A 12,923-nucleotide genomic window follows, 5' to 3' on the forward strand; every position below is an offset into this window, starting at 1 on the left:
AAGCTAGAGCTCTGTGCAGTGAAGGCACCTGTCTAAAACAACAGAGCTTATAAGTGGTGGAGCTGGGATTCCAACCAAGGTCCAGTTCCAGAGCCTGTGCTAGATTCTACTAGAAAACCAAAAGCAAAGGCACAAAGCTGGTTGCAGGGTGTGATTGGAACAGAGACATGAGAGGTTGGGCTGGGTGGGTAAAGATAGCTTTGAAAGTCTGATCTGGTTTACATTTGCTGCAGGACAGGTTAAGAAATAGGCAGCCAGTGAAGATTCTTGAATAGTAAAGTGCCACAATCCAATTGATATTTGACATGATATGATCTAAAAGCAGTGACTGGAGATGGAACAAGTTGAGACTGGCTGGCAGACTAACACAGTACTTTAAACAGAAAATGTTAAAGGCCTGGACTAGAACAGGAGCTGTGGGTGGTGGGCTTTGTGGAGGAGAAGTATGATTATATGGAAGAGTCTCAATGAAAATGGTGGCGGGGGGTGGGGAGAAATAGAAAGGGGAAAAGCCAAAGAGATACTGTAAAAGAAGACTCAGTAGAACTCAGTAAGAGATTGGATGGTTGGGGAGAAGATGGTATCAAGGCTGACTGCCTAGGTTTTAAACCCTGGACTCAGAACTTCAGGAATGCTGGATGTGGAAGAAGGGCCCAAAATAAGAGAGGTGCCATGTTCTCCACAGTATCCTCAGTACCTAAAAGTGTGGTACATAGTAGATACACATGGTACCTAATACATACTAGTACATAGTACTTCCATGAGATACTTTATAAATCATTGTTAATGGATGACTTCCAGGTAATAGCCGCTGGAGAGATTTCTAGCATCGTGGTTTTGTGTGTGAAACTCTGGAGCAGGCACCTCCCCACAAGGTCTTCTAGTGCCTTCAGCCTCCCTGCTGGGCACTCTGAAATCCATAATAGAACAGTGTGGTTAAATGTGGGCGCCTCACCTCCTTTCCTTCCCATAAATTTTAGCCACTGCTGCTGACCTGTGGCTCTGGTTCCTGACCTTTGGCAGGCAGCTTCCCCTGCCCTTCCTCTTACACCTCCTTCTCTGTGTCTGGCCTGTTACCACTCAACACATGTTTTCCCCACAAGGCCATTCTCCTCAGTACTACCTTATTAGGCCTTAGCCCTCTAGAGCTCTGAACGACTGGGATTTTCTGTGTTTCCACTGGGGCAAGGGGCATTCCCAGCTAGGATGGAATCAGCTTGAGTGTGTCTACTACTGCTCCTGGGAGGTAGAGAGCTGATTTATCCCACTCTATAACAAGTGCGTTGAAAACACTGCCCCTTATCTTAGTCAACTCTGCTCCCTCAGTGTGTCTAGTATGGAATCTGCCACAGTAAATGAATGAATAAATTAGTAAATACGCTATCATCTATTTATCTCTCCATCATCTCCTTTATTTATCATCTGTTTCTCTTACTCTGTCATTTTCTTGTTCTCTATCAACCATTTCTCTCTATGTAGTTCCCTATACTCTTTCTCAGACATTCCTTCCTTTCTGTCACTTGTTTTTCTCTGTACCTTCTCTCCGCCTTATCTCTGTTATCTGCCTGGCCCTTCTGACATCTATCTTTCTCTCCTTGTTTCCTCGCCTCGCCTCTCCTCACCTTGCCTCTCCTCCCCTCTCCTCTCCCCTCCCCTCCCCTCCTTGTTCCTCCTCTTTCCTCCTCTTCTCTCCCCTCCCCTCCCCTTCCCTCTCTCTTTCCTTCCCCCTTCCCTCCTCCCTTTATCCCCTCTCATTTTCTCCCCCTCCCTCACTGATTCTCTCTCATGTCAATTGTCTCTTTATCTTCTGGCACTACCCATGCCCCACACAGGCTCTTCCCCATCCTGTTCTTTCCCACTTGTAAGGGTGGCATCTATTCATGTGAAATATACCAGAGCACAGAGATGGTACCTATAGAAGCCAGTTAGTGCAAAGGTTGTGGCTGCAGCCTCCAGCACCAGACAGACACTGTGGTTGCATCCAGAGCCTTGGCCTCAGACCTGTTTCCCTTTATTCACCCTTGTCCTGCTGAACAGCCGGTCTCCCTTGTCAGCCTAGCACCATACCATCTACCATCTTGTTCTATTCTCCGTGGCAGGAGTTGGAGCTCCTTGCCACCCATTTGCCTACAAATTGGGGACCTCACCTCTGTGCCCATCTTATCCTTCACTCTCTGAATGCCTTTACCATGCTTTATTTGAATTAGCTCTTTCTCTCTCACTAATCTGTAAGTTCTCAAGGGCAAAGCCTATGTTTGATTGATCTCTGTATCCCCAGAGCTATGCACAGATGGTACACAGGACACATACAACAAATGCTTATCAAATGAATAAACTGAAAATTGGCAGCCAATTGGTATTGACTTGTTCAAACTTCTCAATTCCTTTCTTAGAGATAAATGGGAATATTGGCCAGATTGATTTTTTTTCTCAGAGAAACCTTAGGGTGGGCACACTGTTCATTGGGCAGCAGCACTCACTTATTCTACAAATATTTATTGAGCATCTACTATGCGTCTGGTACTGCTATACATGCTTGGGATACACCCATGAGCAAAAGAGTCCTGTGATGCTAACATTCTGTATCTCCAGGGATTGTCCTTGGGGTGAAGGAGATTTTAGTACTGGGAGCTGAGGGGGTGGCCGCTAAGATTCCTACACCAGCTCCTTGCAAGATGAAGCTTCATTTAAGGGAAAGAGCGGGTGGGGCGGAAGCTGCCTGGGAAGTGATTTCAGCTCTGATTCCCTAAGTTGACTTCCTGTCCCTTTCTTGCTGTAGGAGAAACGCCCCTGTTAGTAGGCCGCACTCATGGCATGTGGCCAAGCTGCTGGAGGGATGCCCTGAAGCGGCCACCAACATGCATTTCCCTTCTGAAGCCTTCAGCTTGTCCTGGCATTCTGGCTGCAACACAAGGTGAGTCCAGAACCTTCCCCTCAAGACAGGCTGGAGGCTAGACCACCCAGCCACTCTTTCTCCTGTACTCTAGTCCCTGTTGGAGGCCATAGAGCCCAGAGTGCTATCCCGGAAAATGGAGTGGGCTTCCAGAGTGCCTGGCTTCTGGTCCTCATCTACTGCTAACTCTCTGTGACTTTGGGACAGTCCCTTTCCTTTTAGAAAATGTTTCCTTGAAATACCGACCTCACTTGACTTGCAAGACACCACTCTCTCCTGCTTTTCACCTTATTTCCTTTGCAGTCTCTTTCCCTGGCTCCTCCGCATTGTCCTAGTCTTTGATGTCGGTGGCCCTGGGACTGGGTTCTGGCCCTCTTCTCTAGCTACAGCAACTCACAGTGACCTCATCCAGTGTTCCTCTCATCCCAGCTCTGTCACAGAACCAGAGCTTTCAGGATGGGGACCTCCCTGAATATTACAGGGTCCTCCTGCAATGAGGATCTCTCAATTTAGGGAGCTTGGGATGGTCTGTAGTTGAAACAGCTGCCCAGCAGACTCAGAGAACTTTTTCAGCAAGCCCAGAGCCAGCAAAGCTGCCGGCCTCAGCTGCCTTTTGCCTTCCCCAACAAGATCTTCCCTCTGAGAAGGGATTTCTGTGAGGAGGCTCAGGGAAGCTAAGAGCTAAGCTTGCCCCAACTTGGTGTCTTTATTTGGCATAGGAAGCCAGGGGCTCAGGGCAGAGGCAGAGGCAGTTTTGTTCTGGAAGAATACACAGAAACATATTCTGAGTTTGGCTGCTCTTTGAGTGGGGGTTTGGCTGTTTTCAACAGGAAGGGTGGTGGGGTCGGTAGCAGATCTCCCAGCCAACAAGTCCAAGTAAGTGGAGTGGCTAAGGGGCAAGGCGGAGAGCAAGAATTAGGAAAGGCTGACTTAGGGGATCTTGTGGGCTCCTGCCACCGCTCAGCTCTGGTGTTTGGAACTGTGAGCGGCCTGCAACCTCTGGGGTTCTAGTCACAGGGAGTTACTGGCATGACTTGGCTCAGTTTGGCTTTGTGTGTGGGAAATGATATTAAAAATTCAAGATTGTGTCTGAGCCTAGTCCCTTCTTTGTTCTCCCCAGTTTGGCTTTGCCATGGGGGATGAGGGCGGCCTGAGTGGGCAGGGACCACTATAGTATCATTAGTCGTAGTAGAGAGGATGCTGATAACAATAGTTACGAAAACAGCAATCAAGCGAGTGGCAGCTACCAGGTATTGAATCCTCACTAGGTGCCCCGGCTGGGACAAGAGCTTCACTTTTATTGTCTGATTTCACCCACAAAGCAAACCTCTGATACAGATATTACTGTTATTTACATTTAACACACAATGTAGCAGAAGAGCTAGGACATTAGACTCACAGATGCCTGGGTTCAAATTCCAGGTCTGCTTCTCTAGCAGCTGTGTGAGCTTGTCAGTTTATTTTCCCTCCCTCAGTTTCAGTTTTCTTATTTGTCAAGTGGAGATGATAATCTCTCCCCTTCAGTTTGAAATGAGACGTGGTAAAGTTCCTGGCACGTTGTAGGTCCTCAGTAAATGCTGAGGATTACTATTATGAAGAAAAGAGCAGGGGGACGCCTAAATTCTAGCCCTGTCTGGGCCATGAACTAGAGCTGGGCAACCTTGAGAAAATCACCTCCTCCCAATCACTTCCCTTTGCAGGGCTTGCTTGACACCAGTGATTCTCAAAAGTGTGGTCCCTGAACCAACAGCACCAGCATCACCCGGGAGCTTGTCAGAAGTAAAAATTCTCAGGATCCACCCAGACCTAAAACTCCGAGCATACGGCCTGGTCACTTGTGTTTTGATGAGCCCTCTGGGTGACTCTAATGCATGCTCAAGTTTGAGAACCACTGATTTACAAAATGGGCTGGCTGAAATTAAATCAGCCCTTTAGCGCCCCTCTCAAATGCTAATAGTCTGTGCTTGTTTCTCCTAGCAGAGAGCTATAGCTGACTCCCTGGGGACAGCAATAGGCCAGAAGCAATTCTAGACTCACTGAAGGCAGAGAAACAGAACACAACCCTCAATGGAGTTCTCACACTCTTAGTCTTTGGGATCTTGCCCTATCCTTCTTCCATGTATCATCTTGTCTCCCATTTTACCACGTTTCATTGGCACCCCAAATGTCCATCTGTTCTTCTGTTTCCCTTCCTTCCTCTTTTGCCTTATCTCCCTCTCACTTGTGGCATGGGTGCCTCTGGGTTGTCCTGCCTTCTCCATGGCAGGGCTGGCCAAGGTGGGAAAGGGATTTGGTGACATGGCTAACTAACCATAGTGTCCTGTGTCTTGCAGTGACGTGTGTGTGCAGTGGTGTCCACTCTCCCGGCACTGCAGCACTGAGAAAAGCAGCTCCATTGGCAGCATGGAGAGCCTGGAGCAACCAGGCCAAGCCATCTATGAGGGCCACCTCTTGCCCATTGACCAGAGCACATACCCCAACCAGCGTGACTCAGCCTATAGCTCCTTCTCGGCCAGCTCAAATGCCTCTGACTGTGCCCTTTCCCTCAGGCCAGAGGAGCCAGCCTCTGCAGACTGCATCATGCAAGGCCCAGGGTCAACTAAGGCCCCTAATGGCCGGCTTAATGTGGCCGAGACCTCAGGAGGAGGCCGGCGTACCAGTGGGGGCCACCTGACTCCTAACTCCCAGATGTTATCTCATCCACAGGAGGTCCACCACTCAGGGCCTGCCAAGGCTGCCAGGGGTCCACCACAACCTCCAGTGAGGCGAGACAGTCTTCAGGCCTCCAGAGCCCAACTCCTCAATGGAGAGCAGCGCAGGGCTTCTGAGCTTGTGGACTCCTTGCAACAGAATGAAAAACCTAGCTCGGACACCACACTATCCCCAAGAAACGCTAACAGGTTCTGCTGCCTCAGCGGGCAAGACCAAGTGACAAATGAGGGCCATCAGAACTGTGAGCTCAGCCAACTTCCTGAATCCAGCCAGAAGGGCTCTGAGCATCTACTGATGGAGGCCTCGGCCAAAGCTATTGGATTCCCAAAAGCATACGACAAAGCTTCCAGCATAGATTCCAGCCCACTCAACCAGGCTTCAGCAGAGCTAGCTAAGGCTTCTTCTTTTGGCAATCCTCCACACATCACAGGACATCGCCATAGTGCCCCTGAACAGCTACTAGTATCCCATTTTCAGCATGTTCACCTTGATACTAGGGACAGCAAGGGGATGGAGCTCCCAGCTGGGCAGGATGGGCAGGAGTGGACTCTATCCCCTTTGCACAGTAGCCACGCAGGCAAGAAAGGCCCATGTCCTCTTGCAGGAGGAACCCAAGACCAGTCCAGCAAAGAGAGAAAGGCCAGACCAGTGGATGACAGACCTCTGGGTTCGGGACATCAGAACCCAAGCAGTTCCCCACATGGAGAGGCTGATGCACACCTTCCAGAAAGAAGTTTCCAGGACCCAAACAGGGCAAGCAGAGCTGACAGTGAATTGGCCAGCCAGCAGTCCTTTGCATCTGGCTCCCTTGCTCAACCAACCAGGGACTGTTCTTCAACCACTAAAGGAGCTGGCAGCACAGAGGCAACTGAAGAAGGGGACAGTGAGCCCAAGGAGTGTGGCCGGGTAGGGGGTAGGCGAAATGGAGGGACCCGGGGCCGCTCGATCCAAAACCGGCGGAAGAGCGAGCGTTTTGCTACCAATCTACGTAATGAAATTCAGAGGAGGAAGGCCCAGCTTCAGAAAGGCAAGAGTCCCTTGTCTCAGCTGTGTGACACCAAGGAGCCAGTGAAAGAGACTGAGGAGCACCTAGAAAGTCCTCCACTTCCTGCCTCTAACTCATCCCTTCTATCTTCCTATAAAAAGCCACCTAGCCCCAGAGACAAGCTCTTCAACAAGAGCGTGATACTCAGGGCTTGGTCTTCAGAGTGCCTCAGCAAAGCCCCTGAGGGCCATGAATCTAGGACGGGCTTGGAAGGACGAATGAGCCCTGGCCAGAGACCCAGCCAGTCCTCTTTGAGCCTGAACACCAGGTGGAAAGCATCTGACCCATCCTCCTCAGACTCTGAAAAAACAAATGTTCACCGCGGAGTCCGTGGAGGTCACTGGAGATGGTCACCAGAGCACAACCTGCAGCCACATGTGGCACTAGCCACGGAAGGCCCTTCCAACCCAGGTGACAAAGAATTGAAGGCTTCTACTGCCCAAGCTGGGGAGGAAGCCATCCTCTTGCCCTTTGCAGACAGAAGAAAGTTCTTTGAAGAGAGCAGCAAATCCTTATCTACATCTCATTTGCCAGGTTTAACCACTCATAGCAAGTCTTTTACCCAGAGACCAAAGCCTATTGACCAAAACTTCCAGCCAATGAGCTCCAGCTATAGGGAATTGAGGCGCCATCCCATGGACCAATCATATCACTCCACAGACCAACCCTATCGTGCCACAGACCAATCATATCATTCCATGTCACCCCTTCAGTCAGAAACTCCCACTTACACAGAATGTTTTGCGAGCAAAGGTCTAGAACAATCCATGTGTTGTAAGCCACTACACTGTGGTGATTTTGATTACCGCAGGACATGCTCTTACTCCTGCAATGTCCAGGGAGCTGTAGTCCATGACCCTTGCATGTATTGTTCTGGGGAAATCTGCCCTGCTTTGCGAAAGAGAAATATGATGCCAAACTGCTACAACTGCCGGTGCCACCACCACCAGTGCATCCGGTGTTCAGCTTGCTATCATAATCCCCAGCACGGTACCCTCGAGGACAGCAGCTTGGCACCTGGAAACATTTGGAAACCCAGGAATCTAACAGTGCAGGTGAGGACTTGGTTCTTGGATGGGTGAGCTTTATTATTCTCCTTGTAGGAGACAGCTGGGTAAATCATTTGAAAATATAACAATTATAATGCCTTAAAATTATATAGTGCTGGGTCCACCAGGTGGTAACTTCCTAACCTTGTGCAAGACATCAAAATTGCAGTTACCTCATCTTTAGAGGTAGAATAAAATAACTTTTGCTTCAGGAAATGGACAGACCTGGGCTTTATATCCTGACTGTATAATTGGTATCTGAGTGACCTTAAGCAAAGTCATCCAACCACCAAAAGTTATAGTTGTGTGATTTCTTAAAGGGAAAAAGAAAATAATTTTTACCTCATAAAATGGCCAGTATTCAATAAAGTCTTATTACCTCATCTCTAAAGTGGAGGAAAATAATGGCTGCCTCATGAATTAGTTGGGTGGATCAAATGAGATTGTATAACATAGAGTGCCAGGCCCAGTGCCGGATACAAAACAGCATGTATTCCCTTCCATTTCCTGCCTTAAAACTATTTGGAGCTGCAAATTTGCAGATGTCTCCCAGGCTTTGCTTGCAGAGACCCAGGTCTAAACTGGCTGTTGCTATACCCTGGTTATGACTTACAACTCTAATACAAGCCACCACCAACCCCCAGGGTATTTCTGGAAGGACTCCCTACGCTGTTGCCAGCTCACCGCCAGATTCCTTCCCCATAGCTTTCCTAGTGCCACCTTTTGGCTGGTGCGTTCATACCAGAAGTTAGTTCCTGTGTTGATCTGCTTTTGCATAGGCCTACACTTCTGAATGACTTAGTGTATGAAGTTGCTCAGTACATATTCTTGGAAGAAACGAAACTTAGGGGTAAAAAAAGCCTTACACAAAAGAGTACATACTCTACTATTCCTTTATATAAAATTCTAAAACAGCTATTCTGTGGAAAAATTTTCAAAACTGTGGTTGCTTGTGGCAGGTGACACAGAGATTAACTGGGAAATGGCATGAGGCAACTTTGTTGGGTGATGATCTATATCTTGATAAGAGTTTGAGTTACACAGGTGGTATACATTTGTCAGAACTCAACAGATGTATACTTAATGTTTGTGCATTTCACTGGAAGTAAATTTTGCCTAAAAATTAAGCAAATATAAGCAAATATTGAACTTTGATATGTATGCTCGAGTTTTTAAAGTATGTTGATCTACACAACTTATTTTCTACTTTTCAGTGTACAAATGTTGCACATATTTTGTTGTATTTATCCTTACGATTTCATGTTTTTGATACCATTGTAGATAATATTGATTTCTTAAGGTCAAGTTTAAATTCTTTACTATTATGCAGAAATACAATTTAATTTTGTATATTGTCCTTGTATCCTTCAACCTTGCCAAACTTGCCTCTCTTGGTAGATTTTAAAAGATTTTCTACGTAAACAGTCATGTCATCTGCAAATATAAATGATTTTGTCTTCATTTCTACTGTGTATGGCTTTTACAGGAAAGGGGGGCCCTATTGCACTATTTAGGACCTCCACCCAATACAGTGTTTAGTAGAAGTGATGAGAGCAGATATTTTGCTTTGTTCCCAATTTTCCACTATTAAGTTTGATGTTAGCTGTAGATTTTTTTGTAAATGCCGTATAACAGGTTGAAGAAATTCCCTTTTACTCCTGGTTTGTTGGGAGAACTTTTATCAAGAGTGGATGCTGAATTTTTTTCAAATGCTTTTACTGTATCTATAGAGATGGTCATACACTTTTTCTCTGTTGGTCTATTAATACAGTGAATTATGTTGATTGATTTGTGAGATAAGAACCAGCCTAGCACTGCTAGAACAAATCCCACTTGGTCATGACGTCTTATCCTTTTTATATATTACCAGATTTGATTTGCTAATATTTTGTTAAGGATTTTTGTCTATGTATATTAGGGATTTTAGTCTAGTTTTCTCGTGATGTCCATGTCTGGTTTTCATATCAAGATACTGACCTTACCGAATGAATTGGGGAATGTTCTCTGCTATTTCCGGGAAGAGTTAGTATAGAATTGGTATTTTTTCCTTGAATTTTTGGTAGAATTCATCATTGAAGCCATCTGGGCCTAGAGTTCTCTTTGTGGAAAGATTTTTGATAATAAATTCAATTTATTTAATAGACATAGGGTTATCTGGGTTATCTATTTCTCCTTGAGTGAGCTTCGGTAGTTTGCCTTTCAAGGAAGTTGTCCATTCCATTTAACTTTTCAAATTTATGGAGATAAAGTTGTACTTTGAAATGCATCAAGAATTTAAGAATGGATTTGTGGATGGATAGAGGAGTGAATATCTATTGTGATATATAGATATGTGATAAAGCAAATACAGTAAAATACTAATTGTGGGATCTCTACAATGGTGGATATATAGGTGTTCATTGTAAACTTGTTCAACTTTTCTAAGTGTTGGAAAATATTCATAATAAAATGTAGGGGGGAAGAAGAGGAGAGGGAATATAAAATAATAGTTTAAGGGTATGATGCTGAAACCAGACTACCTGGGTTTGAATTCCTAAGCATTCCAATCTTTAAAAAATGGGAATAATAACAGTACTTACTTCTTAAGTTGGTTGAGAGGATTAAATGATGTAACATGTGCAAAGCTCTTAGAACAGTGACTGCCAGATAGTAATCATCTTTTAAGGGTGAGTTATTATCTTTTAGAATAAAGGGATATTTGGGCTTACCTTGAGAAACTTTTGCTGAAAGAAGGACCTACAAGTAGACAATGCAGAAAAGGGGCTAAAGTTGGGGGTGGGGGTGGGGTAGGCAGATGATGGCTGCAGAACAGTCAGCCTAGGGCCATTTCCTCCATAAGGGAAGGAGGTGAAATTCGCAGGTTGCAGCAGCAATGCAGGTGTGCCTGTGCCCATACCATGCCTCTCCTTTTGTACTCTGAGGGAAGGACGCATTGGGTTCCTAATGTTTGTTAGACTAGCTAAGTAGGTCTGCTTAGACGCTAGGCTTTCAGACATGTGGACAGCCGTCCAGGAGCCACTTCATGCCCATTTCTATCCCTGCCACCTGAACTCCCCCTCCCCCTAGACATGGGGAAAACTTGTAGCATGGGCTAGGATACGCCAGCTCAGGTGGCTAAGGTAGTTGTGATGGTGGCTATCTGAAGTAAGGCCCCTAGAAGAGGTTGAGGAGCTAATTGGCTCCTCTTTGGTGCTGTTAAGAGAACTAAAATCAGCACACACCTAAATCCCTCATGCTTCATGTCAGTTAATTCTGCATATATTATCAAAGTATTTCATTTAACAACTCTATGAGATATAATAGGATCCCCATTTTACAGCTGAGAAAGCTGAGGCTCAGTGAGGTCACACATCTTGCAAGTGGTGAAGCCAGGATTTGAACAACATAATGATAACTAACATTTGAGTGTCTGCTGTGTACCAGGTGCTGTTCTAGGTGCTTTATATATATCAACTCATGTTGTCCTCAAAGCAATCAAGAAATAGATACTGTTATTATTATGATCACTATTACATAGCTGGGGGAAATGAGCTAAGAGAAACTGGGTAGTTTGCCTGAGGTCACACACAGTGTGGGATTGGAATCCATGTAGTGTGGCCTCAGGGGCCAAGCTCCTAGTTGTACTACACTGCCTCTCCAAAAGCTGATTGCAAAGCCCAGGCCCTCTCCTGTCTGGCAGGATGCCTAACTTCCACTAGGGCAACAAGTTCCTACCACAATCAATCCCCATCTGCAACAAGCCATGGAGATAACTGCCTCTTTGATTCAAAGAGCGCAGACAATTTACAGCAACCGAAGTGGCTCAGGGAAAGAAAAAAAAGATGATACTGGGGACTTGAGGAGATTGAGAGTTGGGACAGGACTTTGTTTGGTTTGGCCGCTGCTATCTACTGAGCACTTCCCACAGGGCTATACAGGGCATGGGCAGGAAATCCTGGCTCCCAGCGTGGCCAAACAAGTAATAGTCTTTGAAAGCAGGGACATCTCACAAGGGCGTCAATGCAGAATCTGAAGTTGAACAAGTGGTTTTTGCTGCTCTAACATGTCAGGTACAGGCAGGGACTGCTCTGGTCCTGTGAAAGCTGTGAAACCTCATCTTTAGCTTGGCCACTAATGTCCAGAGCCTCCTATGTGCTGAAGCTGTGCTAGGCATTCTTTACACACATCCCATTTTATCCTTGTGCCTGGGAACTCAGCAAGGCTAGATAGCCTAGTCCTTATTGGCCAGATAGGAAGCTGAGGTTCAGGGAGGTGACATCACTACCCTCAGATAACATGTATCTTAGCCAGAATGACTGACAACCAGGTGTCTTACCCCCAAAAGGTAGTAAAATTTTTTTTACTGAAGCAAAGGTAATAAAACTTTGAATGGAGACAATAATAGCATTGAAGAAAGAGGGATTTTGGAAGATCAGTGAGGTTTAGGAAAGACTGCATTCCTGTTGGGCTAAGCTCTGAGTCGCTAGGTAGTGGGTATGGAATGCAGAAATCAGGGAGAATATCAAAGGCAAATTTGCATTAGGCTTGGAGCTAGAATAGGAAGGCAGGGACATGTTATCAAATGGCATATGTGGCTTGGGCTGCAGGGAAAAGAATGCTTGCGCAAAGCCCTTAATGACAATATGCTCATGGTGAAGAGTGTCCTCCTGTAATATGGGGAATGTGGCACCTAGCATGCATGCTTCCCAGAAATGAGCAGACCTAAGCCACTGTCAATGGATCTGGGATGAGGAGGAAGGGCCCCTTCAGTACAGGGGTGGGCTGGCATGCCTGCTCTCCACCGGCCTCCCCGTGGGACACGGTTGCAGCAGCAGGAGCTTTAGGCCTCAAAGCCCGCTCAAGGGCTGCGGCTTCCAAGAAGATGCTTTCTGTGGTGAAAGAGGCAAGAGGAAGGAGCAGGTTCACTGGGCAGAGCAAACAAAAAGATTTTCTTTCCAAGAGCCAGAACAAACAGCAAACATGCTAAACTGGTTTTTAACGTGGTTTGGGAGGGGAGTGGAGAAAGAGAGGGAAACTGGGAGTTTCTATACCGCATTGTCCAGGTCCTTGATTGCTGTCTTAGACTCTGCATGCCCCCAGCAGCCCAGCAGGCCTCCTGACAGAAAGGCAGCCCTCTAGGTACAGAGCTATCTAGCCTACATGCGAGAGTAGAAGGAACCAGCTGTGGGGGTGGTGGGCCTGGCCCGGGACAGGCTCCTGATGTCTTCATATTTTTTAAACCATC

The 12,923-nt window shown here is 46.4% G+C and overlaps 1 protein-coding gene across 8 annotated transcripts in view; it reads left to right on the forward strand.

The window, feature by feature from the left end:
* Positions 1-12,923, forward strand: part of SHROOM4 (shroom family member 4) — a 395,362-nt gene that overhangs the window by 173,605 nt on the left and 208,834 nt on the right. For all 8 annotated transcript variants that reach the window (XR_009050305.1, XR_009050303.1, XR_009050304.1 and 5 more), the window contains 2 exons: positions 2,780-2,914; positions 5,227-7,705. Coding sequence is in view for 4 of the 8 variants with exons in the window: in XM_057718525.1 (XP_057574508.1) it covers positions 2,780-2,914; positions 5,227-7,705 (2,614 nt within the window). In the remaining 4 variants the exon portion in view is untranslated. The remainder of the gene's footprint in view (positions 1-2,779; positions 2,915-5,226; positions 7,706-12,923) is intronic.

The sequence above is a fragment of the Hippopotamus amphibius genome, chromosome X (assembly GCF_030028045.1).
Source record: "Hippopotamus amphibius kiboko isolate mHipAmp2 chromosome X, mHipAmp2.hap2, whole genome shotgun sequence".
Taxonomy (NCBI): domain Eukaryota; kingdom Metazoa; phylum Chordata; class Mammalia; order Artiodactyla; family Hippopotamidae; genus Hippopotamus; species Hippopotamus amphibius.